Below are 27,035 nucleotides of genomic sequence, written 5' to 3'. Positions count from 1 at the left end.
GTGGACCTGAGTGTGTCAGATGAGACACTACAATGACCTCCACACCAAATGGAACTTAAAGGTCACTTCCTAGGAGAATGGCTTTCACTCTCAACTTGAGGAAGAGACATTTTTTTACTCAGGAGAGATGAGTGCAGTAATATAGGAGGAGATTGGCCGCACACATTATGTTATTAGGACACATATTGAGGATGTGTGATGTACAGATTAGCTTTGTTAAGGTAATTTTGATATATTCTTAATAAGCAAAAATCAGCCAGACCATTGAAAAACATAAAATGTGTAAAAAGCTAGTAAAAAAAAATGGATAGGACATTATCAGTGAATAATTTAAAAATGGCCCAAAGCATTAAGGCTCGAGCCAATAAAGCAATAAGCAGAGGCGCAGTGGGTCATTTCTCATAAATTATTAGAACATGAACCAACACATGTGGCAGAGATGCAATAACCCCAGCTGTTCAACTATTTAAAGAGCTTTAACCCACTGCAGAGGGCATTAAAGATAAATTGCACAATGAAATAAGTTCATATTTAACTTATGTTTTGATGTTTAGCATGTTTCACTGCTGCAAGCTACGCTAAATATCTGTTCCACTTTTTCTTTAGAGCTGATGTAAGTCCTCATTATTGATGTAGTGTTGGTTTTGATCTAATTGTATATGAGCAACATTTATTATGCAAACATTAAAATACTGTTCTATGGATATTTGATGTGCATAAGCTAATTTGCATAATTTTGCCAAACAAATTTTAATAATTGCTGCATTCACCAAACTTAAGTGAATGGAGCTGATATCCCAACTCATTACCTGTATGAATATGGCAAGAACAAAGCTCATCCCGCCAGCCATATCAGCATAAACATATGAGACACATTGACAGCCTGTCTCAGATGATTCCATCCTATATCTGTTACAAATCTAACAATGTCAAATTACATCTCATCGCACGTCCTCTTCTTGACTGACATATTAGAACAAGCAAAAAAGATTAAGGTAGATGCCAGTGATTCTGTGGGGTCAGCTGATTTATAGACAAAATTCATTTGCATGTGATATTCAAATCTGTTGCTCACGTGTAGATGTTAAATTACGATTTGATTTAATAAAATATGGAGGTTGACGAAAATGAGTTTGCTACTATAAAGAAAGTGAATTAAAACACGAAAAGGTCGGAGATAAAGGTCGTGTGCAAGCGAATTCTTTCCATAGCATTTAAACTACAACTCCCATGATGCTCTAGCGGTGCTTCCTGTTTTTGTCATGTGACCTAGTACCCATAATAATGAGTACCGCATGACTAACTGCTAGGTTTATTGTGCAAAAAGAAACTGTTTTAAGTGTACATAAATATTATTAGTGTTGTTGATAGACCCTAAATTAGTAGACTGCGAATAAATCTACCTTATTATCCCACATCTGGAGCTTCTATCATGGCGGAAGTGGAGGAGCAGGTAGGATTCTGAAGGAAGAAAACATTCTGTCACCAAACCTCTGAGCTGTAGTGTATCTTTGCCATCAACCATGTATTAACATATTTACAGTTTGTGATTATACATATAATGTTTCTGTATGTTTAATTTGTTATGCGTGTTGGCTATTCGAGGTTGCAGTTGTAAATTATATTTTAAAATAACTATTTTAGAGTCGTGTTATTGAAGCTATCAGACTCACTCGATAGTTTAACACTTGCCGACATCACTACTTGACACCGTCAACGTTATTCTTTGCTAAGAAAAATAAATACAAAATAAAAGCTGGTCTGTTTACTGGCTTTTGGACATTTGTCAGCTGGAGAGACTGGAGGAGACAATCTTAAACTAGACTATCTTAGACCTGAAACCAGCTTTTTCAGCAGGGGTTTACAGGAAGTTAACTGGCAAAATGAAAAACTATAAATGTATGACATATACATAATTACAATATACAATAATTTTAATATTAGGTGTAGAACAGTGCTTTGCCATTGCATATATATATTTAAAAGGAGTTGAAGAAATAATATGCCTTTTTCATTTTGTTATTTTAATTTTTTTAAATGATTTATAATCATTAATGCATTGCTTTGTCTTTTTTAAAACATGATTTTTTTCTTTCCAGGGAAGAAAATTAAGTGAAGAATCCACGGATGAGTCAGAGGTAAAATCAAGAACTGTTCAGTTTATTAATGTAATTGAAGCAGAATCCATTGTGATTTTGAAATAATGCATTTGGTAACAAAATATTTACTTTAATTGACATTTGTTTGAAAGAATGTGTGCACAAGCTTACTTTTAAAGCAAAACACTTAAAAATACTCTTTAGGTTTTGAATAATAAAACTATGTTTCAAATTGTGGTTATAAAACTATTTTGACACTTTTTTTTTTCTTTTCTTTTGGTCAAACCTTAGTGGAAAATCCTAATGGAAACTGCTGTCTCTGGTTACTCTGATAGTTAAAATAAACATTTATATAAAGTTGGCTTTGAGAAACCTTCCATATTCCACTTTAATTTATTTTTATTATGTATAAACCTTGTCCCAATACTTTTCAGGGATGCATAGACATGTAAGGAGACATTCTCATTAAAGCATTTGACATTAGAGGTGTCACCATTTGTTATGTCACATGATAATACAGTATAAGAATCCTATATCATAAATAGCAGTTTTGCTCATACGTTTAGGTACCCTCGTAGAATATGCAAGATGTTAAAACAAAAAAAATAAAATTGCATGTTACCTTTTATGTAGTAATGTCCTGAATACACAGTTTCACACATAATGGACATTCACATAGTCACAAGACCAAAATAAGAACTGGATAAAGACAAATTAAGCAGCTCAAAAGTTTACATACCCTTAAATTTTAATACTGTGTTTTTACCTGGATGATCAGTGACTGTTATGCTTTGTGATGGTTGTTCCTTGTGTGCCCTGAGCAGTTAAACTACCTCAATGTTCTTCAGACAAATGCATCAGGTCAGATGTGTACTTACTACTTAGTGTAAAAATCTTACTGTCAGTTTTTATGATCTGAAGTTATGAAGTTATTATCTTGAAATCTGCTAGGGGTATGTAAACACAGCTATATAACTTGTCTGTAACATATTCTGTGTACAGTGCCACTTTAAAAGGTCATATTACATTGTGTCCATTTTCTTGAGTGCTGATTCAAGAAGAGACTTTTGTAAAAAGGAGAGAGTTTGTGATACAGTGAATGAAATGTCATGTAGACATTCTAGTCCTCAATTCAAAATGAAAACAGAAAGAAGGAAACAACAGCCTTGCCTTCCTTGTAAATGAAATCTCAGTCCGTGGAGCAATCTCTTCTTCTGTCCACAAACTGTCTTCTGTATGCACCCAGGAACCTTGGAGAGCATGATTGTATTTTCCTTTGGATTCACTGTAAACCACAGTTTGTTTTGTCCATAATTGTAGAGCTCTGACTTATGGAAGCTTATTTCCACTGTGGAATGAATGAATGAATACAATTTTAAAAAAGTAACGCGACTTTATCCCACAATCCCTTATCATTCTGGGTTTATAGCTCACAATTCTTAATTATTAGGATTTTATATATATATTACAAGACATAAACTTAGAATTTTAAGATATAATCTCACAATACTAAGAAAAAACTTTTATAATTCTCAATTGTGAGATGTAAAGCTGCATATCTGATAAGAAAAGTCTGAATTGTGAAATATAAAATCAGAATTGCAAGGAAAAGTGAAATAAAAAAATAGTAATAATAATAATTTACGAATTTATTTATTTATTTATTTTTTATTCGGTGGCTCTAGCAAGTTCATTTTTCATCTCATAATTGGGCCTTTTTTCTTTCAAATGTGTATATATATATATATATATATATATATATATATATATATATATATATATATATATATATATATATATATATATATAATTGTGAAATATAAACGCTTACAATTGTAAGAAAAGTATATATGCAAAGGTAATTATTTACATTATTTACATAATAATAAAGGTGATTATTTACTTTTAGTAATTTAGCAGACACTTTTATCCAATATGAATTAGACAAATTATGACACTTTTTTTTCATTTCGTAATTCCGACTTTTTTTCCTAATTGATGCAAAAATATATATATTTTTTCAAATTCTGAGAAGAGAAGTCCCTATTGTGAGTGATAAGCTTACATAAAAGAAACTAATTGAGAGAAAATGGAGCTTGTTTCTGCCAGAAAAAAATAAAAATAAAATTGCATGTTAGTTTATATCTCCTAATTCAGTTCATCTTGCAATTATGAAAAAAAAGTCGGAATTGTAAAATAGAGATATAAGCTAAACTCAGAACTCGAAAATAAGCTTCCATACTATCTCTATCCCCTGGTCTATCTCTCCCTAACACTTCCTGATTTGACCATGGATGTGTTGAAGGCTGTGTGGAAATCTGCTCTCAGATGGAGTCCTCTGAGCTCATACTGTATAACATTTTTGGAGCTTGACAGCATTCATGACACCCCACGTAAAGCCCTTCTATCCTCATGAAAGAAGAACGCACATCTCAAGGCTTAAAGAAAACATGCCACAGCCTCTAAACATGATGTCACGCAGTGTGAGGAAATGAGAAAAGATGCTGGCGGGGTTTGACGTTAATCTGTGGTTTTGAGGCCCAATGCTTCACTATAACATTCCAGCAAAGTTTGTAACTAGAAAGACAGAGACAGAATGAGGGATGAGCGAAAGAGGAGAGTGTGGATGGTCACACCACTCCAGAAAAGGGGCAATTAAAGACAGGCTTCCCTTCATCCCCTGTTCCCCAGGGCACCAATTAGGAGCGGCAGAGAATGAGGCACAACACTCATCCACCACATCGGCGTGGCGATGGCAAACACTAACAAGAGGAAGAAATTATGGGATATGAAACAGGAGAGATATTATCCACCCCTCCCCGCCGTAGAAACTCCGTCCCTGTCTGTAATGGCTTTGTAGACCATGACAAATGCTCAGGCATTAGAAATTTCACATCTGGACACAACAGGAAATGGACAATGGAGGTGTTGGTGACGAGAAGAAAAAAAAAAGTTTGATAAAATGAAACACTACCCAAACCGCCAGTCTGCCTGTGATCTTATCTTGTTCGTAGTTCTGCTAGCTACTTATTTGCATTGGAGTGACTGGAATTTTCTGGCCCCAAAAAAAACACTTTTACTATACAAAAGTTTGATGTTGAGATTATTTAATGGTTTTGAAAGAAGTCTCTTAAGCTTCCAAGACTGTGTTTATTTGATCTAACATGCAGTATAGTTACAAAAGTGTATATGATTATAATTTGAAACAACTGTTTAAGAGTCTATTCTTTAAATATATAAATATGCTTTAAAATGTCATTTATGATTAAATACATTACTCCAGATTCCTTCTGAAATCTATCTGATATGCTGATTTGGTGCTCAGTAAACATTTCTTATTTTTATAAATGTTAATGACTTTTGTGCTTTTTGTAGAAACCGAGCTACTTTTTTTTAGGATTCTTTAATGAATAGAAAGTTCAGATGAACTTATTAACTCTTCATCACTGTCACTTTTGATTAATTTAGTGCATTCTTGCTGAATACATAAAAAAAAAAAAAATTAAAATGCATTTGTAATGTATTAAATGAAAACTTAACAAATGAATTAATATTCTACTGAACACGTTATTAAAGTTGGTCAGATTTAAAATGCAACACTCAAATACATTCTATAGCAGGAGTTGATGGAAAGCTTATAATAAATAAAATCATTCTAAATGTAAAATTTAAATATTTAGGTACAAAACAGAGTGCGTACAAATAAAATATATTTTATTTGTACCTGCATGTGACCATTATACAAAGTTCGAGAACCATGAATATGCAAATGTTGTCAAATTATTGAAAAATCATCTCAATAAATCTCAAGGGATGCTTCAGGGAAATCATTTAGATTACAGAGGTTCTGCTGACCAAAAGGTTTAGGATTCCCTGATGTTACTGTAACATGAAACAGGGTCCCATTCACATTGCTATATAATGCTTTATTATTACATGATATCACATTCTTTTAAGACTAAGGAATCACGCCATAATTAAAGTAACAGAATAAAATGCTAAATTGTTTTTTATTAACAGAGATATAAATTATTTGTACTAATTATTCAATTCTGGTGCCTTATTAAATAAAGAAGAGTGGGTGTGTTTGGGTTTTTTTACAGGAGGAGGACACAGAGGAGGAGCCTAAACTGAAGTACGAGAGGCTGACCAATGGCGTGACAGAGATCTTGCAGAAGGATGCGGCCAGCTGCATGACGGTGCATGACAAGGTCTTTAAAAGCTATTTAGCATGTTTTTAAGAAAAAAGTGTGGACTAGATGTGCATATACAGAACAGGTTTTTTTTCAGTATTGTACAGAAATTGAAATTATTTTAATAGGAACTTAATTGTAACTTGTTTTTTTAATTGTAGAATCATATATTTTCAAAATTCTTAAATCCAGATATTTCTGGGAGTAGTTTATTAATTTAATTATTCTCTTGTATAGTACTGAATATAATATTTTTGACTTGTCTGCTCCTCTCCGTGCTTTTCTTCGAGAAGTGCTCACGCACAAACGCTCACAGGCCACCAGCCTTTCACTGATTTCCTGTTTATTTCCTCCGCTTTTAGATTTCTAGATCTTTTTTGCCTGTCTTCTTTCCGTTTTTTTCCGGGCTTGATGTTTTTGTTGGTGGAACATTCTACGTGGGCTGGTTAATCGTCATGGCAGCCGGTTCACTCATGCACGGACGCTGTGGAGGAATAGTCATACCTAGTTATGTCTCCTCACCTGATGTTTTATTAACCGCTATTGATTTTTATTCTTTTCCCCCCTCTTTTCCTGCTTTTCCCTGGGGACTTCTCCCCCCCTTCCTCCTCTTCAATCTCTCCAAAAAAGGCAAGCTTGCAAGAAGAGAAGACATTGAAAAGCTGAATTTTCAATGAGAGTCCTCCTTTTTTCACTCTTTCACTCACCTTCTCTCACTTTGTCTATCTCTATCTTTCCCTCTTTCCGTCTCTTCCCTTTAGTCTTTTATGCATGCGCTCTGATGTGCATTCCACCACATAGACACACAAGAACACGCTCGCACCAGCGACCCGCCTGCCTAATGTTGCCTCATATTTTAAGTGCCAGGAATCCGAATTTCATTTCAGCAATTCCATTTTGATAAATCCCTTTAAGAGCCACTGAGGCTGGTGAGGCCACCCCTTTTATTTATTTATTTTTGGCTGATTTTATTTGGGGAGATTGCGGTGGGTTCTGTTGGACATGCTCGACTGTGCCTGTAAATATAAGCATTTCATTATAGACTGCAGTGAAGCATGGGGCGGCTCGGTGTGCTGCGACAGGGAAAGGTCTGTGCACGTGTAAGCAGGTGTGTGTGTGTGTATAGACGCAGGGTAACCTCAGTTTCAGAGCTGGACTCATTCTGTGTTTGTGTTTTATAGTGTGTCTGGATGCTTTTGTAAAGCTGGGCCAGTTTGCAGATTGAAGAGCAATAGAACCAAATTTGCAGGGGTGTCAAACTAATTTCAGGTTGGCGGTCGGACAGGACTGAATGTCCCTTTATGTGGCCTGATTTCATTTTATTTATTTAACCTCTTAGTGACACAATGCATAGCACATGCCCGACAGATGCTCTTGCGTTGCTAATAAAATCCTAAATCAATTGCTACTTTTAATATTTGCTAATATTTGTGTAATAAAAAGGAGCACATGGGATTTACTAATTTCATTCACCAGGCCCCTATATGAAATTGGTAATTAATTGGAAACATTAAAACAATCAAATAATGAAAAAAAAATTGTATTGATGAGAAAAAGAGAACCTGCTGCTAAACTTAATTACTTTATTATAATAATGCAAATTAGTGAACGGTAACACTAAGTAAGGCCTAAAATTAATATTCATTATAATGTATTTAATGTTATGATAAATTGTTGTAATGTTGTCCAGTAATTTAATATAATTTAATGATGATTTACACCTTACACTTACAAATACCAATATTAATACAAATATCTTCACTAAAACTTGTCCCTTTTATCATTAGTGTGGTAATTAATTTTGAAATTGGCTTGCTTTGAGACAGATGTTTTACCTATTGATCCAAATGAAAAAGTGTTAATCTTCTGAATGGCATGTCAACATGTAACACTTTAGCATAGGAACCAATTTTCACTATTAAGTAGTTGCTTATTAGCATGCATATTGGCTATTCATTAGTACTTATAAAGCACATTCTGCATGACCATATTTGACTATATTAATTGTAGTTAGTAGTTAATTAACAGTGAATATTGGACATTAAAAGTCATAAAGTGTGACCATGTTCTGCTATCTGAAGATGAACACTACTACTGAGTGACTTTTTGAAATAAACATTAAAAGTGTATCATATTTCTTAAAACACATTCCCACTCTCTTTATATCATTATATTATCTCATTCATCAGCACATGTTATTCCAAAGGGGCAAACATGGTTTGTAATCTTTAATGAAAGTATGATAATGTAACTTGAAACAACTTTAATTTTCTGCTGACATCACCTAGAACTCTTTATAAGCCCCTCCCCTCCAACCACCTTTCGTAGAACTCTTTGCACTATCCTTTTAATTACCTTTGCATATAATTACAGTTTTGTTTTTTTCGAATTGTTTGAACAGTTAGCAAATTAATAGGAAGTTAAATAGGTTACAACGTTTCACAATGTCGCCTGTAAATAAATGGAAATGCATGCACTATTTAGGAGTAAAAAGCATTCAAGAAACATTTGGTAAAGTTTGGTGTGTGAGCTTTATACACATACAATTTACTCTTAGACTTTTAAAACAGAAAAAAATAGTTAAACTTATACTTAAGTTTAATTGATCTAATTAATTTAGTTTTTTAATGCCGTAAATTTTGAATTGGTTGGTGGTGATACTGGAAATTCACATGAGATAATAGCTAACGTTTTCGTACGTTAAACTCTGAAATGTAATTGCATTAGTCTGACAGGCAGAGTGTTGGTGTGTGACCTGTGGCGCATATATTATGTTGAAGCGTTTTGATATGTCGGGGGGAAAAAAACGCTATTTCACACTGGGCCGCTCTGATAAATAGGCTTTCCTGTCCTCCAGCAATTTCACACTTTTTGCCCTCGAAGGGTCCAGCCGAAACCACACACACAAACACACACTCTCACATACACGCACAAACACTGAAGCCCCACAGCCATGCCTGGTAAAACTCATTTTTAATACCTCCTCCACAGCTTTTAACTCTGTATAAGTGTAGGATGTCCCGTGGTTTTGACTTGTGTGTCTGACATTCTTGTGTCTCCTGTTGCTTCCAGTTCCTGGCTCTTGGGACACACTTTGGAAAGGTTTACCTTTTGGATATTCAAGGAAATGTTACACAGAAGTTTGAAATTGTAAGTCTGAAATGTGATTCTTATAGATATGTCCATGTTTGAGCTAGGTTGTGTCTGATTATAACATGGTTATGTTACTTTTTCTCCTTCATCTTTTTTCTTCTTTGCTCTTAGAGTTCAGTGAAAATAAACCAGATCAGTTTGGATGAGAGTGGTGATCATGTTGGCATCTGCTCTGAAGATGGAAAGGTGAGAATTGCTTTCAGCTCCAAATCTTCTTTAACTTCCTGTATTAGCTCTTTATTATAAACCGAACACAATCCCATCATTAGTCCAAATCGAACCCTCAATTTATTCCTTTAGTCCCTTCTAAAATCCAAGGGCAAAAAAAAAATATATATATATTTTCAGGAACAAGCCCTACTTCTGTATATTATGTTAAGGGTCAGGCTAGTCTAAGAGGTTTCTGAGAATTATATCACTTTTTTCACTTTTTTTTATATCACTTTTTTGATTTCAGCCAACAACCAGTTACAACCAAATTGTTAAAATATAATAAGATAGTTCAAATTGGTTTTATAATTAGAATAATGGAAATTAAGCAATAAATTAAAAGAAAAATATTTTTTTATAATGTTTTTTAAAATATAGGTTACACTTTAGAATAAGGAATACTTATTCACTAATATATATATAATATATATATATATATAATAAATAGGCCTTATGCCGACTCTAAATGTTAACAGACATTATAATAAACACTGTTAACATGCGTATGCTATTTTATAATATAGCATGAACAGTATTTAGAAAAGAACAAGAATTTAAAATACCGTAAGAAGTTACAGCAACATAAACGACAAGCCAAAATGAACTAATTTAGGCTAAAACGAATTTGAAACCAAGGTTGGGTCTCTCATTCGACTCAAATTCAAATGTTTCCGTATTCGGGATGTAGGCCTTTTTGAGTGCCAAATTATTATTTATTATAGCCTAGGCCTGCTTTACTTGCGTTTCATTATCTACTTAAAACGAATTGTTTTGCATAACATCATGGCGGTACGGTGAGAACACTTAACAGCACTGATTTGATTACATATTTTAACTGAGTAGTGTGTTGTTGTTTTTTCATATGTTTGACTGATTGTATTTTATTATGATAATGAACAGGCTGCATGTCAAAGTAGCAAAGCTTAACTGTGTGTGCGCATGCGGCACCAGAACTATCACTTGATTTTTTTTCTTTCTAACAGTGGAACCAACTAGCCTACTCCTTTTTGTCATAAAGATAATCAGAATTGTGAACTGTTTGCTTTTATTTGTGTACAATCACAATAAAATAGGGGTGCACGATATAGATCGTCCGATGATTAATGCGCATGTAGTCAGTAAAGCCGGTTCTCTAATCAGCGGTAAATACCATCAGGTGCGTGATTTCACATAGAGCAGCTGTTACTACTCGGAGCCGTTGTTAACTATCAAGCTGCGCAAATCAAGCTGATATTATACAGTCCCAGCAAAGTATATATGGCTGCGAAGGTCTGCTGCATCCACAGCCCAGCACTCATAACTGGCCTGCGAAATGGATATTTGCATTATGCAAAAACACATTCAGCACTAATTCTTGCGATGTGTTTATGCCATTTCCTGATCTGCAGGTTTATTTAGTGAATCAGGAGCCAGAGCCAAAGCCACAGCATGCGCAAATAAACAACTGCACCAGCATTGCACAATTCATTCTTAGTGAATTTCCCCATGAGAGTCTAAGGAGTTGTTTACTTGAGTTTTCATATCTTTCTCTGTGTGCGAGATATGATGCAGTGCCTGTCTTCCCACTCAATACCGGCTCCGTCAACTCTGACACCTGCAGAAACAGCATGTACGCATTTGGTCCATTTTAAAATGTGTTTTAAAAAGCACTCCTCTTCTCCTCGCTCCTTCTGTGATTTCTATCGCTCCTTTCCATCTATCTACTCATTGATCATGAGCTGGCTGTTATCAGTCCACAGAGGCTAATCATCAGCACCTTGTGTGGCTTTCTCAGGCTGATCTGTGGCATGATAGACCACGTCTATCCCTGTTACTACGGCAGAGGCGAGATCTTGTCGCACCTACACCAATTAAAATCGACATAGAGGCCATTGTTCACTCTTCTGCACTGTTAATCCTAACTTACCGAATGCTTTGCTACTGTTTTTTTGGCTAAATGTGACATGTACGATTTTTTGGAGCGATATATATATATATATATATATATATATATATATATATATATATATATATATATATATTGAGTTTTGAGTATGACTATGAAAATTGGAGATTCAACCTGAAGGCATCAAAACTATGAATTAACACATGTGGAATTATATATAGAATTATATACATAAAAAAAGTGTGAAACAACTGAAAATATGTCATATTGTAGGTTCTTCAAAGTAGCCACCTTTTGCTTTGATTACTGCTTTGCACACTCTTGGCATTCTCTTGATGAGCTTCAAGAGGTAGTCACCTGAAATGGTCTTCCAACAGTCTTGAAGGAGTTCCCCGAGAGATGCTTAGCACTTGTTGACCCTTTTGCCTTCTGTCTGCGGTCCAGCTCACCCCTAAACCATCTCGATTGGGTTCAGGTCCGGTGACTGTGGAGGCCAGGTCATCTGGCTCTGCACCCCATCACTCTCCTTCTTGGTCAAATAGCCCTTGATGCCTTCAGTGTGACTCTACAATTTTCATAGTCATGAAAATAGAGAAAACTCTTTGAATGAGAAGGTGTGTCCAAATTTTTTTTCTGTACTGTATATATATATATGAAGCACACACTAACAATTCATATATATTTATTTATTTATTTATTTTCATTATTAGGTTTTCCCAAAAGGTAAAAACTGCCCTTTATACATAACATACAAAATTTAACAATGAAATTAAAATGTAACAATTTAAAATCAGTAGTTACCAGTATAAAACATTTCATAATGTCTTTCATAAATAAATGGAACATTTAGGATTAAGTAGCCTTCATCAAACTTGGTGTGTGCTTCATAGTTAATAAATATTTATAATATATTGCTAGACTGTCTAAACTGTATCACTAGAAAAGTATACTTGAGTTTATTTTATGAATTACATAATTGTTGAATTGAAAATTCATAAGTAATAATAGCAGACTTTTACATATGTGTGTTAAATGATTAAACTATTATTAATTATGAAATGTTAAACTATTTTATTAAAATCAACATGGAGGCCTTTGTTAATCTCAACTACACTTACTGGCTTTTTTTTTTCAAAAAGTAGAAACCTGCACTTTATTTTCAGAACAACTAAGCTTGTGGCCTGATCAGAAAAACTGGAACAATTTGTAGTCAGTAGTTTCCCTCCCACACCATAATCTTAAATGCAAGAGGATGCTTTTACTTTTCAACGGAGTTGTACCTTTTTTGAGACCTCATACTCATTTTTTAGTTTCCTCTTGTTTTATACAGACAGGTGTAGGTGAAATGTTGTGTTAACGCTTGTTTGTAGCCGTCGGGGACTGCAGCACCACCAGTGATTAAGTCAGTAGCATAAAGGCGTGCGAGGGCAGAAAGAGTTGACCTTTCCACTAATTGGGAGTCTGGCAGATGGTTAACTAGCCCACTGGATGGTCTGATGCTTTGCCCAAGTCAACTGTTATTGCAGAGCGCATCTCTGGACCACAGTGATTTTGCCTTAAAAAGACATCTCTGTGACTCTTTCTCCATTTCTCTCTCTCATCTTTTCCAGGTGCAAGTGTTCGGCCTGTACACTAGGGAGGGCTTCCATGAAAACTTTGACTGTCCCATCAAGGTAACTTATTGCCATTAATGCAAGTCGTCGGTCCCCCGGCTATGATTTTGCTGCCTGATGGGAAATAGCCCTTTGAATTCGATTTCCCGTCACGGCAAACACTGATAATTCTCGAAAAACAATGTAATTTCAGCCTGCTACTAGTCTTAATTGATTTCTCTAGGGCATTTCATATCATGCATGAGCCGCCTGTTTGTTGAGCATGAGTGATGTCACCTATGGCACACAATAAAGAAAGCCAGTGCTGTCATCTTCTTGTATCGATAGTTTTGTGTATTGGACTGTGAGGATCAATCCTTTAACTTTTCCTGGTTTTAAAAGCACTTTATTGAACATGTTTCAGACTGGCTGTAGTCTAACCCCCTCTGAGGCACTATATGGCTTTAGAAATACTGGAGTGGACATTGATATTAACTCAGGTGTTGCCATAAACTGAACTGAAGTCTCTTGTTCAATTCCAGGTCGTGGCGCTACACCCTCAGTTCAGCAAATCCAACAATAAACAGTTTGTGACTGGAGGAAACAAGGTAAATCCAGTTTCACAATCACCTGGGACTCAAAACTCACACTGTGAGTGTTAAGGGGGTCGCACACCGGAAGAGAAGCGCAGCGACGCGTCGCGTTGCGTTGCGCCACGTCTTTAAAATTCGAACACATTATTTTCTATGAGTGTACACACACCAGCGGCGCCATTCGGCATCTGTCCGCGGCGCCCAGCTACGACTCAGAACGCTGTTCAAATTTCTGCCGCGCCACAGAGCGCCATCTGCATAGTTTTATATATATAAAAAACAGATGTTATAAACTGAAACTGAAACTAAAATACAGTACATTTGTTTCATTGAAATAAAACATTACAAAGTGTTTGGTTACGTTTTCACTCAGGCTGGCTAACTAACATTAGCGAAACAATATTGTAACAGTTACCTAGACAACAGATACAACAAAACAATAACAGACTTATTATAACACAGATTCTTTTCATTAATTAACGTTCAAAACTCAGCTTTTATCAATTAAAATCATATATTTAAAATAATAATAATAATAGATGAAGTTAAAACTCATCCATCTTGCTGCGAAATTGAGCTCGCGCATATAGAATGTGCGTGTTCGGTGTGCGATACCTTGAGTTGTCCTACATATGGCGCGACGCGACGCGGCGCTTCTCGTCCGATGTGTGACCGCCTTTAAAGGCGCAGTTTCAAAACTTGATACTGTCTGTTATTTACAGATCTCATTGCACTCATTGTCAAATTAGTTCCTCTCTACTTTTAACAAACAAACAAAAAAAAAAGCTTTTGTTTTGCCAATCTCATATTTTTAAAAGCAGTCAGGTCACTCAGAAGATGCTAAAAGCTGAAATCAGATCTGCATCGGGTCCCAGACCCATGTTTAGTGGTTAGAGCTAGTGTGTTCTAGTAAAGTTGAGCCTTGGTGCTGATATGGGAGATGCAGGTTCAAATCCAGTTAGAATCATGGTCTGATTCGTTTCTCTCTCTTTCTTCAAAAGCATTTTCTGTCCTCTCTTTCACTGTCATTATTTACTAGCACTAATGGAAATGTGCATGTCATTTTAGGTTTGAATCAGTATGTGGCTACATTACGATTAAAAAGTTCAGGGTCAGTCATTTTTTTTTAATAAAGACACAAATACTTTTATTCAGCAAGGATGCATTAAACTGATCAGAAGTGACAGTTAATACATTTATAATATTACAAAAGATAATTTTTTTTAAAATACGTGGTTATTTTGAACTTTCTATTTATCAAAGAATCCTGAAAAAAGCAAATTTTTTCACAAAATATAAAGCAGCACAACAGTTTTCGATTCAACATTAATATTTATTAGAATTCTTTCTTGGAATGCAAATTAGCATATTATAATGATTTCTCAGCATGTGACAAGAATAAATATGTACAAGAATAAATAGAATTTTTTAATTAATACTGTAATTTTATCAAATAAATGCAGCCTTGGTGAGATTTCTCTTAAAAACAGAAAATCTTACAACCCTAAGCTTTAAGATTGGTTGCAGGCTTCTAGCAAAAGTACAAGAATAATTTATAAAAAGGAAAAAACAAACGCATTCATCATCCAATTTTCAAAAGGAAGTGTCTCTGTTAATGTGCTTTGAATGCCTTAAAAACAAAAGCCAAATTCGTACCTGAGGTCTAAACCTATATTTTGTGGTCTCCATCGGTTGATGCTCTTGAGGTTTCGACAATGAGGGTTAAGCTAAATTATTCGAATGGAATCATTTTTTGTCATTTTGAGTGCCGTGTATAGTGGTTACTCAAACTGAAGCTGTTTGGCTTGAAACGCTCTTACCGTCTTGGCCTCAGACTGGGGTCAACATCAGGGAGAGAGAGAGTGGTCCATTTTCTCCAAAGTGTTGTTCACTAGAGAGATGTTGTCTCTTCTTGCGCAATAAATAACTGTCATTACATAGAGTGCCATAGTGTTTGCAACATGTAGAACACTCTTTGGCTTATGGACTAAACAAATACGCTCATTTTTCAAAGGACACCATGCTACCAACTGAAGATGCCACAGTCCGATACATTCCAGACTCTGTACATCTATAGAAATAAAAACAGGCTTTGTGTCTGTCGTAAAAGCACTCAAAAGAAGTTGATCTGTTTGCACGCACTGATCAGACATCTTGTGGCTGGGAAAAAAAACTTCAATTGTGAAGTGAATTTGAATAAATGCCACTGGATCTTTGTAAAGTGAACTGTTTGTGGAGACATACAAATCTCGAGCCACTCAAATAGAGTCTTCTCAATTTCTGTAAATCATAGATTTTTATCCTCTGTGCCACGATTGATTCTCATAAAATGGCTTCACGCTGTTACTGCATTGTGCTTATCAGAAGCAATTAACGGCGTCCATTGTGCGCCACGGTGGCCGAGTCCTCTGCATTTTCCTCCCGCTTCTGCTTGTTTCCTTCTTTCTCCCTGGCTTAAGGTCCCCATAATGCAGCCCTGCCATGAAAATCAATACGGCTTCCACTGAAGACGCATCTTGTCAAAGGCAATTCAATTCCGTCTGCTCGGCTCTTGGAGTGTCATCTCCTATTGCTGCGCTGTGATCTGTTAACATAGCCAAAAGTGTAGAACTGAAGCGACATTGAACCGTCTTTCCTTTCAGTCACTTTCTCTGCAGTCAGGTCAGGTTGGCCGCGTGGTGATTGTGTGTGGCATTTTTGACACTTTCGATTCAAGGTTATCCACCAAGTGCATCGCCGCTTTCTGCACGTGACTATTATCGCACGGACCCCTCAGAAAATGGCATTTTTCACCGAATAATATCCGACCTATCAGAGTAAACCAAGGAAATTCTGTTGTTTGAGTCTCTTCTCTAGTCGGTTCATGAGAAGTCAATACAGTATCATCTTCTCTCATGTGCTTTTCAATTGTGTTGTACTGCGTGCCTGGGTAAGTGACTTTACAAATTTCCAATTATCTAAAGGTTGAACCAAATGTTGCCTTTTTCTAAAATGTATTTTGATACTGCTTGTGAAATGATTTTTATGAAATTTCTGCCTGAATGTGACCTAAACACCATGACAAGGCCAATGAATCTACCGAGCGCACTGATCCAATACTTACTGCAATAATAGATAATAAAATAGTAATAAAATACTACGAATAGTAATAATACCATTTTAGACCAATAAAGAAAGAAAAAAAGGCACTAGGGCACCTTTCCCAATTCAGGGCTTATCTTTGTACTGAATTTAACCCTAAAAGTGGTGCAAATTAGTACCTTAAATATATGTTACCATTCAACGGTTTAGGGTCAGAAGGATTCTTTTTCTTTCTCTCTTTCTTTTATTTTTAAGAAATTAATAGTTTTATTTAGCAAAGGTGTATTAAATTCATCAAAAGTGACAGCGAGTAAAGCCATATAATGTTACAGAAAACTTATATTTCAAATAAACACTGTGTTATTTTAACTTTCTTTTTTACTCAAAGAATCATGAAGAAAAAAAATCACAATTTCCACAAAAATATTACACCACAACTGTTTTCGACATTTCTAATTATCGTCAGACAGTTTTTGATAATATTTAACTTTTAAAATGGTACCACCCCAGTGACAGTTGTTCTATATTTGATTCTTTTTCAAGAGTAAAAGCAACCAATGAAAACAATTCAGATATTCTCAAATTGAATTAAAGGACACATGTAGTCACTGACTTTGCTGTGTTGGACCTATTTATGCTCTGTATTCTACTGCCCTCTGGTGTTGTGATGCAAACACTCTGCCTTTCTGTTGTGTGTTGGTGAACCTCTGTCAGCAAATGCTCACTAATGTTAAATTAATGAAATATGTCCTATAGCTTTTGCTTTATGAGAAGAACTGGCTGAACCGTTGGAAGACCTCTGTTCTACACGAAGGAGAGGGAAACATCACCAGTGTGAAATGGAGAGCCAACCTCATTGCCTGGGCAAACAATGTGGTACAGTCAGATTTAGACACACTGGCCGTGTTAATTAAGATGCCTTACTAATAATGATGTTATCTAAACGATGTGTCTGATGTGTTTCAGGGTGTGAAAATTTATGACATCAGCAGTAAACAGCGCATCACTAATGTGTTGCGGGACAACACCAGTCTTAGGCCGGATATGTACCCCTGCAGTCTGTGCTGGAAAGACAACGCCACACTGATCATCGGCTGGGGCTCTTCTGTTAAGGTGTGTTTTCAGTACAACTGCAGATCAAGTGTTTTAATATCTAGGGAAGCTCATTTCTAAAAGAAAATATGTGACCATGGACCACAAAACCAGTCATAAGGGTCAGTATTTTTTCAAAATTGAGATTTATACACCCCATGAAAGTTGAATAAATAAGCTTTCCATTGATGTATGGTTTGTTGGGATAGGACACTATGTGACCAAGATACAACTATTTGAACATCTTGAAAATCTGGAACCTGAAGGTGCAAAAACATCTAAATCGCATTTAAAGTTCTTAGCAATGAATATTACTAAACAAAAATTAAGTTTTGATATATTAACAGTAGGAATTTTACAACATGATCTTTACTTAATATCCTTTTGACATAAAAGAAAAAAACAATTATTTTGACCCACACAATGCATTTTTGGCTATTGCCACAAATATACCCATTCTACTTAAGACTGGGTTCGTGGTCCAGGGTCACATTTGTATTCTTATTTGAATAACGTTGTTTGGTACATTCATTATTTTTTTATTTTTTTTCAGATATGTGTTGTTAAAGAGCGTGACCCAACAGAAATGAGAGATCTACCCAGTCGCTACGTTGAGATTGGTACTGAACCAATTACAGTCAGACACATGATGAGAACATGTGATGTACAGTAACATAATTACATTTAAAAGGACAGTTCACCCAAAAATGAAAACCGTATCTTTTATTATCTCTTCAGATGTACAAAGCATAACTTTTTGTTTTTTTGTTTTTTTCCTGATTTCTTCAGTGTCAGCATTTGAGACCGAGTTCTTCATTAGTGGACTGGCGCCTTTGGCCGATCAGCTGGTCACTCTGTTCTATGTCAAGGAGAACTCAGAGCACATGGTAGTATCCCACACTCTCACCAGAGCTAAGATCAGAAGCCTCATGACATGTCCAAGGGAGCTGCAAGATGACCTCAAATAAATTCAAATGAGACAAAGCGAGCTTTAAAATCAACTTATTCGCTGACAAAGTCCCTTATTAGAAACAGTTTGTTTTGTATTGCTTTGAGCATCAAATGTACTTATTAATGAATATAACTCAGGAGGAGGAGGAGGAGTTCAGAACACGGCCCCGTTTAGACATCATTCAGCCGTTACCCGAGGGCTGTGAGGAGATCTCATCAGATGCTCTCACTGTACGCAACTTCCAGGAGAACCAGTGCAGGGACTACCGGCTCGGTAAGATGAAGACAGAATGAATACCATAATAATGAAGAGGGAGGGATACAGATCACCCAAATCCACAGTTTAATCAATTACCTTATATTCCCATTTGGATGATATAGTCATCAATTTTAAATCTTTCACTCATCTGTGTTGTCATTGCAGAACACTCTGAGGGAGAGTCTCTGTTCTACATCATCAGTCCTAAAGACATTGTAGTGGCTAAAGAAAGAGACCAGGATGACCACATCGACTGGCTTCTGGAGAAGAAGAAATATGAAGTATAGTTTAGCAGTGGGAGGAAGCATTTATATCATAACATAAAAAAATGTGCGCTGTGCATAATGATTTGGTTTTTTGTCACAGGAAGCACTGATGGCTGCAGAGATCAGCTTCAGAAACATTAAACGGCATGATGTACAGGTGAAAACAATTGAATGATGTGATTTAATGTGCAGAAAGCTAGTCTTAGGTAATAATCTGGATTCACAGTGTGGCTGCTTCCTGTCTGTGCTCTGCGAATAGAAAATTGGAATGGCGTACATCAATCATCTGGTGGAGAGAGGAGATTATGATGCAGCTGCCAGGTACAGGACGTCAACCCTCTGATTTATTGACCTGTTAACCATTTCAAATATGAATGGATGCCTTAATATATGCCGCATTCTTCTCTCTGTATTCCTTATTGACAGAAAGTGTCAAAAAGTGCTTGGAAAGAACATGGATCTCTGGGAGAATGAAGTGTACAGGTTTAAAACCATTGGACAGTTGAAAGTAAGTCTGCAGAATTGTTGTTTTTTTAAATAATTATTTGCCCCCCTGTAGTAAATAGTAGAAAAATATTAATGAGGATACCTATTACTGTTATTATTATTAAGAATAATTGTTATTAATAATAGTAATGAGCCAGTGTGATGTTATTATTGTTGTTGTTATCATTATAATTTATACAATATATATTATATTTTATACAAAGTTCTGAGAAATCAATCAAATGTTTTTATTAATTAACAAAATGTTTTGTAGAGAATATATGATATTTATGAATAATATATTAAAACCTTGAGCAATTATAAAATATCATGTCAGTATTTTTATAACTTTTTGTCAGTAATTTTAGTGTGATCTTTATTGATTGTGTTGTGATAATATAGTAATAATATTATGTATTTATTATTATTAATGAACACTTTTGAGTTGTGAGAAATTAGTAACATATATATATATATATATATATATATATATATATATATATATATATATACATATAATGTGTGTGTGTGTGTGTGTGTGTGTGAGACCCTGGACCAGAAAACCAGTCACCATTGGGGTAAATTGTTTGAAAATGAGATTTATACATAATCTGAAAGCTGAATATATAAGCTTTCCATTGATGTATGGTTTGTTGGACAACATCAGCTAATTATTTGAGAATCTGGAATCTGAGGGTGCAAAAACATAAACATAAATATTGAGAAAACGGCCTTTAAAATTGTCCCAAAAAAGTCTTTAGCAATGCATATTACTAATCAAAAATTAATTTTTGACATTTACAGTAGGACATCTTTACTTAATACCCTAATGACTTTTGGCATAAAAGAAAAATAGATTATTTTGACCAATAAAATGTTTTGTTGGCTATTGCTACAAATATACCCTAGCGACTTATGAGTGGTTTGTGTTCCAGGGTCACATATATATATATATAAAAAATGTATGCATTTAGCAGAACCCACCATGTGTTCCCGGGGACATGATAAGTCCCCATTTAAATATTTTAAACATATTTAAATATATTCTTTAATATTTAATATTAATAATATATAATATATATATATATATATATATATATATATATATATATATATATATATATATATATATATATATATGATAATATATTTAATAATATATAATAATATATTTAATAATATATAATAATATTATAAGAAATAATAATATTATAAGAAATAATAATATTATAAGAAATAATAATACATAAAATAAAATCTTTCAGTTTTGGATTGCACACATGCTGTTTGTTAACTACCAGCTCCATTCCACTTCCTCCCAGGCCATCAGTCAGTACTTACCAAGAGGAGACCTTCGTCTTCGACCCGCAATTTATGAGATGATACTTCACGAGTTCCTCAAGACTGACTATGAGGCATGTGTTTTCCATTAAACCGTTTTTTTAATTGCATGAAAAAGATATTAACCTATTACAACACCAAACTTTATGGAAGAAGGAAAATCCTTTTGTTGTTTTTCACCCAGGGTTTTGCCACACTTATTCGCGAGTGGCCAGGAGAGCTGTACAACAACATGGCTATAGTTCAGGCAGTGAATGAACACCTGAAGAAGGACCCCACCAACAGCACGCTTCTCACCACACTGGCCGAACTGTGAGTCGATGCTGCCAAAGTGCGTATAATAATTTCAAAAGCAGCTCTGCACAAGTTGATCTTAAATGCATGTGTGTGTGTGTGTGTGTGTGCAGCTACACATATGATCAGCGTTACGATCGCGCGCTGGAGATCTACCTGAAACTGAGACACAAAGATGTTTACCAACTCATTCACAAACACAACCTATTCTCCGCCATCAAAGACAAGATTGTCCTGCTCATGGATTTCGACAAAGAGGTAAAACATCGGTTTTATTCCTCTGGCCTCACTGAGGATGTTTTAGAATTTTTATTGCAAGAAACTTATGGATTGTTTTGCTGATGATATATATTATAGATGACTTTGGAACAATGTGATTTACGGTCAGAGAGATGCATCTGAAGGATATGTTCGCCTCTTTGTTATCTCTCTCTTTTTTTTTAGAAAGCTGTTGACATGCTGCTGGATAATGATGATAAAATATCGGTGAGTTCAGTGCAGTGGCCTCAGTCTTGTGATAAAACCCTCCTAACTCTGTACAAAGGAACATCTGTGTTTCTCTCCCGCAGATGGACAAAGTGGTGGAGGAATTAAAAGACAGACCTGAGCTGTTGCATGTGGTATGTTGAATATGAGCTGTTTAAATCATGCAGATGTGTCTGAGGGGTCCAGCTGCAGTTAACATTGGATGTGTTACTTCCCTTTTGCCTGTTTCTCCTCAGTATTTGCATAAGCTGTTTAAGCGGGACCATCATAAGGGGCAGAAGTACCATGAGAGGCAGATCAGTTTGTATGCTGAGTATGATCGACCCAACCTACTGCCCTTCCTCAGAGAGAGCATGCACTGCCCACTAGAGAAGGTTTGTAGAAACTTTGTGTCACTAAACAGGAATTAACACATTAATGGGGGGCATTTTTAAGTTCTAAATTCTGGGCTCAGTAAGATTTTTGAAGGTGCATTAAACTGATCAAAAGTGCCAGTAAAAACATAATGTTACATTCAATTTTTATTTCAAATAAATGCTGTTCTTTTGCTGTTCTTTTTTTTTTTTTTTTGTTCTGATATGCATTATCAGCTGTTAGAACTTTTATTAAGATGTGTGCCTTTCCAAATCATACCCATTGCATTTAATTTGCTACAGTTTAACTGTAGCCTACTCAAAGTGTAGAAACTTTTTTTCTTTTTTTTTTATTTCATCTACGAGCAATATAAATAATACTCACTAAATTTCAACTCTCCCAGATACGAATACTTATGTAATGAAATCATTTAAGTTTTTTTTATTTTTAATAAATTTAGAAAGATGTAAAAAAAAAACAGTTTTTTTGCTCTACCATTATGAGGTTTGGAGTGTAGACTGATGTGGAAAAAAAGTAATTTAAAGCAATTTAACATAAGGCCGCAACATAAAACGTGAAAAACAATGAAAACAGATTTTGAACGGTTGCTTCTGTGTCTTTCAGGCTTTGGAAATCTGTCAACAGAGGCACTTTGTAGAAGAGACCGTCTTCCTGCTCAGTGAGTTCTGAATCATTGATCTATGCATCTCTGTCATCAACACTGAATGCATGTTATAGTTCTTTAAACAGTAATTGATCCAGTGCAACAGAGGAGATGTCACTGTGTGTAAAATGTTCAACTGGCTGTAGCCTCTAGTGCTTCTGATGTATGTTTTTTTTTTCCTTCCTGTCAGGTCGTATGGGAAACTGCAGACGAGCCCTGCAGATGATCATGGAGGAGCTGGCGGATGTAGACAAGGCCATTGAGTTTGCTAAAGAGCAGGATGACAGAGAACTCTGGGACGATCTCATCTCTTACTCTATAGACAAACCACGTATGAGACCTGACTCTACAGCAGCTCTTTCTGCTAAAAAAAATGTAACTTACAATATTAGTAATGCTTCTTGTGTTTTCTTCACTCTAGCATTTATCACAGGCCTCTTGAATAACATTGGAACCCATGTGGACCCCATCCTGCTCATTCACCGCATTAAAGAAGGGATGGAGATTCCTAACCTTAGAGACTCACTGGTTAAGATTCTACAAGACTACAATCTACAAGTGTGATCGATTTCCATTCAGGCTACAGTACTAATATAACTAGACTTGCTTGATTATTTTGTGTTCATTGAAAGTGTTCAGAACGTCTTGATGTTTGCCCTGTAGATCTTACTGAGAGAGGGCTGTAAGAAGATCCTGGTGGCAGATTCACTGTCTCTTCTACAGAGGATGCACAGGACACAGAAGAGAGGAGTGCGGGTGGATGGTAAACAAATCGTCTTCCTGTCAATCTAGGACAAAATGGAATAATATCAGGGGGAATCGGCAGCGGTTTTGTTCACTAGAAATGCTACAAAATTCTATTGCTTTTATTTCTCATAGAAGAAAACATCTGTGAATCCTGCCACACTCCTATTTTACCATCAGGTACACCTTTATTACTTTTAATGCATCCATTTGTATACATGAACACACAGCCACACATGAAGAGAAAAATAAAAGAAATTATAAAATACAATACAGAAAAAGAAAACTGGTGCATCTCAAAAAATCGAAATATTGTGAAAAAGTTCATTCAACTTATTTCAAAAAGTGAAACTTTGATATATTCTGGATTCATTACATGTAAAGTAAAACATTTCAAGTTGCATGGAAGCTATCAGCACCCCAAATTTCATCACTGACTTCAGGAAACATCACACTGGACTTCAAGCTGCTTGGATTCTGTGCCTCTCCAATCTTCCTCCAAACTCGTGACCTTGATTTCCAAATGAAATGCAAAATGTACTTTTATCTAAAAAGAGGATTTTGGCTACTGAGCAACAGTCCAGTTCTTTTTTTCCATAGCCCAGGGAAGATGCTTCTGATGTTGTTTCTATTTCAGAAGTGGCCTTGTAGCCCTTTTCCTGAAGACGTCTGATCGTGGTGACTCTTGATGCACTGATTCCAGCTTTGGCCCGCTACTTGTGAAGCTCACCGAAGTGTTTGAATCGGCTTTGCTTGACAGTATTCTCAAGCTTGCGTTCATCCCTGTTGCTTGTGCACCTATTCCTACCCAGTTTCTTCTTTCTAGTCAACTTTGCAATTAATATGCTTTGATACAGCCAGCCCTTTCACTAAAGACCTTTTGTGACGTCCCCTCTTTGTTGAAGGAAGTGATTGAAAGTGAAAGTGAAAAAGTGAAAGTGAAAGTGACGTAACATTCCACCAAGTATGGTGACCCATAATCAGAATTCGTGCTCTGAATTTAACCCTTCCAAAGTGCACACACACAGAGCAGTGAACACACACACACACTGTGAACACACACCCAGAGCAGTGGGCAGCCATTTATGCTGCGGCGCCCGGGGAGCAGTTGGGGGTTCGATGCCTTGCTCAAGGGCACCTAAGTCGTGGTATTTAGGGTGGAGAGAGAACTGTACATGCACTCCCCCCACCTACAATTCCTGCCGGCCCGAGACTCTCTAACCATTAGGCCACGACTTCCCCTCTTAAGGACTACTGCCAAATCAGCAGTCTTCCCCATTATTGTGGTTTCAAAAAAAACAAAAAAACAAGAGATACCCAGAATTTCATCTCAATAAATTAGAATGTCATGGAAAAGTTTATTTCAGTGATTCAACTCAAATTGTGAAACTCGTGTATTAAATAAATTCATTGCACATAGACTGAAGTAGTTTAAGTCTCTGGTTCTTTTAATGGTGATGATTTTGGCTTGCATTTAACAAAAAATCTCAAATCTCAACAAATTAGAATATGGTGACATACTAAGCAGCTAATCAACTCAAAACACCTGCAAAGGTTTCCTGAGACTTCAAAATGGTCTCTCAGTTTGGTTCACTGGGCTACACAATCATGGGGAAGACTGCTGATCTGACAGTTGTGCAGAAGACAATCATTGACACCATTCACGAGGGTAAGCCACAAACATTAATTGCCAAAGAAGCTGGCTGTTCACAGAGTGCTGTATCCAAGCATGTTAACAAAATGTTGAGTGGTAGGAAAAAGTATGAAAAAAGAATGGAAGAGAAAGATGCACAACCGAGAGAACCGCAGACTTATGAGGATTATCATCAAGCAAAATCGATTCAAGAATTTGAGTGAACTTCACAAGGAATGGACTGAGGCTGGGGTCAAGGCATCAAGAGCCACCACACACAGACGTGTCAAGGAATTTGCTCAACGTTAGAGGTGTCTTACCTGGGCTAAGGAGAAAAAGATCTGGACTGCTGCCCAGTGGTCCAATATTCTAATATTTTGAGATACTGGATTTTTTTTAATGAGCAGTAAGCTCTAATCATCAAAATTAAAATGGCGATCCATTCTTGCCTTATTAGTTCTCTGAGTTGATCATAATTTGTGGGTTTCTGCTTGTCCACTTGCCTTTTGAGGACTGACAAGAGGTTCTCTATGGAATTGAGAACTTTGGAGGTATCCATTGCAAACAAGAACACCGTGATTGGAAGCGCTTCTTCCCTTCTTTTATAGCAATCAGTCTGCTCTTACAGTCTAATTAGTATGATAGTGATTTTACCTGACTAGTACTCATTCACACGTTCACATGTGCTGCTGCTATGATTAGTTTAATGTTAGCTGGTCATTTTGTGTCAGGATGATTTTTTGGGGGGCCAGTGAAGCTTTCAGCTATTATTTAAAATACCTCTGATCACTACACAATATTCTAGAAACAATGCGAATGAACACCACACCAGTTAATTTATATATATATATATATATATATATGTGTGTGTGTGTGTGTGTGCAAGAGAATTTTTAATACACCATTTATACACTATAAACAGGAAAATAAGAGCGGTCACCCAATAATTATTTTTCATTTAATTCACACTCTAAGACACGGCTCAGGCATTTGGTGTGGTGGTGTTTCACTGCAGACACATGTTCCACAAGGAGTGTCTGCCGTCCCCTGGGAACGTAAGTCTTCTTTAATCTTTACATATAACTGCTTTTTTAAAGGTGAGGTATTTTTTGTAATCCACCTTAATATGCAAAAACAACTAGAAGACTGTATTTTGTATTTCTAAGTTGCACTCTCCAAACATTTTGCTAGCTCAACCAATGGCATTTATTAATGCTAGAGATGCAGAAATGACACACTTCGCATTTGAACCAGCCTGCTGCATTGAAACTTTTGACAGTTTATCTTCGAAAAGGAGAAATGTTTATTTTGCTTTTGCATTAACATTTTGCATCTTATGTAACTTTGGCAGGTCGCAGGAATACAGTATTGTAACATCTGCAGTGCAAAGCGGAGAGGACCAGGCAGTGGCATACTGGAGATGAAGAAATAATCATTCCTAGAATAAGAGTTATCAATAATTACCACTCTCTCATCAGATCCTGTCAACAATCATAAAATAAGCTTTCCTTAACTAACTGTATTTATTAATGCAAGCTTGTGATTGCTACATTTTGTTTCATAAAAGCACCAATAAAGCAGTTGTATAATCTATTGAAGTCTTTTGCCACAATGTTTTTAAACATGTAGTGCAGATTTTGTAAGGCTAAACTTAAGTCA

General features: G+C 35.8%; 1 protein-coding gene across 1 annotated transcript; it reads left to right on the top strand.

Annotated features, from left to right (window-relative positions):
* The first annotated feature begins 1,256 nt into the window (after positions 1–1,256).
* LOC128013150 (vacuolar protein sorting-associated protein 41 homolog) lies at positions 1,257–26,969 on the top strand. The gene is made up of 29 exons (XM_052595887.1): positions 1,257–1,453; positions 2,100–2,138; positions 6,203–6,310; positions 9,365–9,442; positions 9,557–9,631; positions 13,151–13,213; positions 13,675–13,740; positions 17,563–17,682; positions 17,773–17,919; positions 18,452–18,518; positions 18,688–18,785; positions 18,988–19,123; positions 19,274–19,389; positions 19,475–19,531; positions 19,634–19,695; positions 19,801–19,882; positions 21,183–21,275; positions 21,386–21,513; positions 21,609–21,753; positions 21,940–21,981; positions 22,065–22,115; positions 22,218–22,355; positions 22,960–23,014; positions 23,190–23,330; positions 23,421–23,557; positions 23,663–23,762; positions 23,879–23,923; positions 26,352–26,431; positions 26,728–26,969. The coding sequence occupies exons 1-29, from the start codon at positions 1,433–1,435 to the stop codon at positions 26,806–26,808; spliced, it is 2,571 nt and encodes an 856-aa protein (XP_052451847.1). The 5' UTR covers positions 1,257–1,432; the 3' UTR covers positions 26,809–26,969.
* Positions 26,970–27,035: the final 66 nt, after the last annotated feature.

The sequence above is a fragment of the Carassius gibelio genome, chromosome B24, assembly GCF_023724105.1.
Source record: "Carassius gibelio isolate Cgi1373 ecotype wild population from Czech Republic chromosome B24, carGib1.2-hapl.c, whole genome shotgun sequence".
NCBI classification, from domain to species: Eukaryota; Metazoa; Chordata; class Actinopteri; order Cypriniformes; family Cyprinidae; genus Carassius; species Carassius gibelio.
The sequence above is the reverse complement of the archived record's forward strand: the minus strand, read 5'-3'. Positions and strand labels throughout refer to the sequence as shown.

Excerpts from the sequence above, each read along its gene's own strand:
- LOC128013150 (XM_052595887.1), top strand. The coding sequence starts at position 1,433 with ATGGCGGAAGTGGAGGAGCAG. Across the intron at positions 21,276-21,385 it reads TCCTCAAGACTGACTATGAG|GGTTTTGCCACACTTATTCG; the intron begins GCATGTGTTTTC and ends TTTTTCACCCAG. Across the intron at positions 22,356-22,959 it reads TGCACTGCCCACTAGAGAAG|GCTTTGGAAATCTGTCAACA; the intron begins GTTTGTAGAAAC and ends TGTGTCTTTCAG.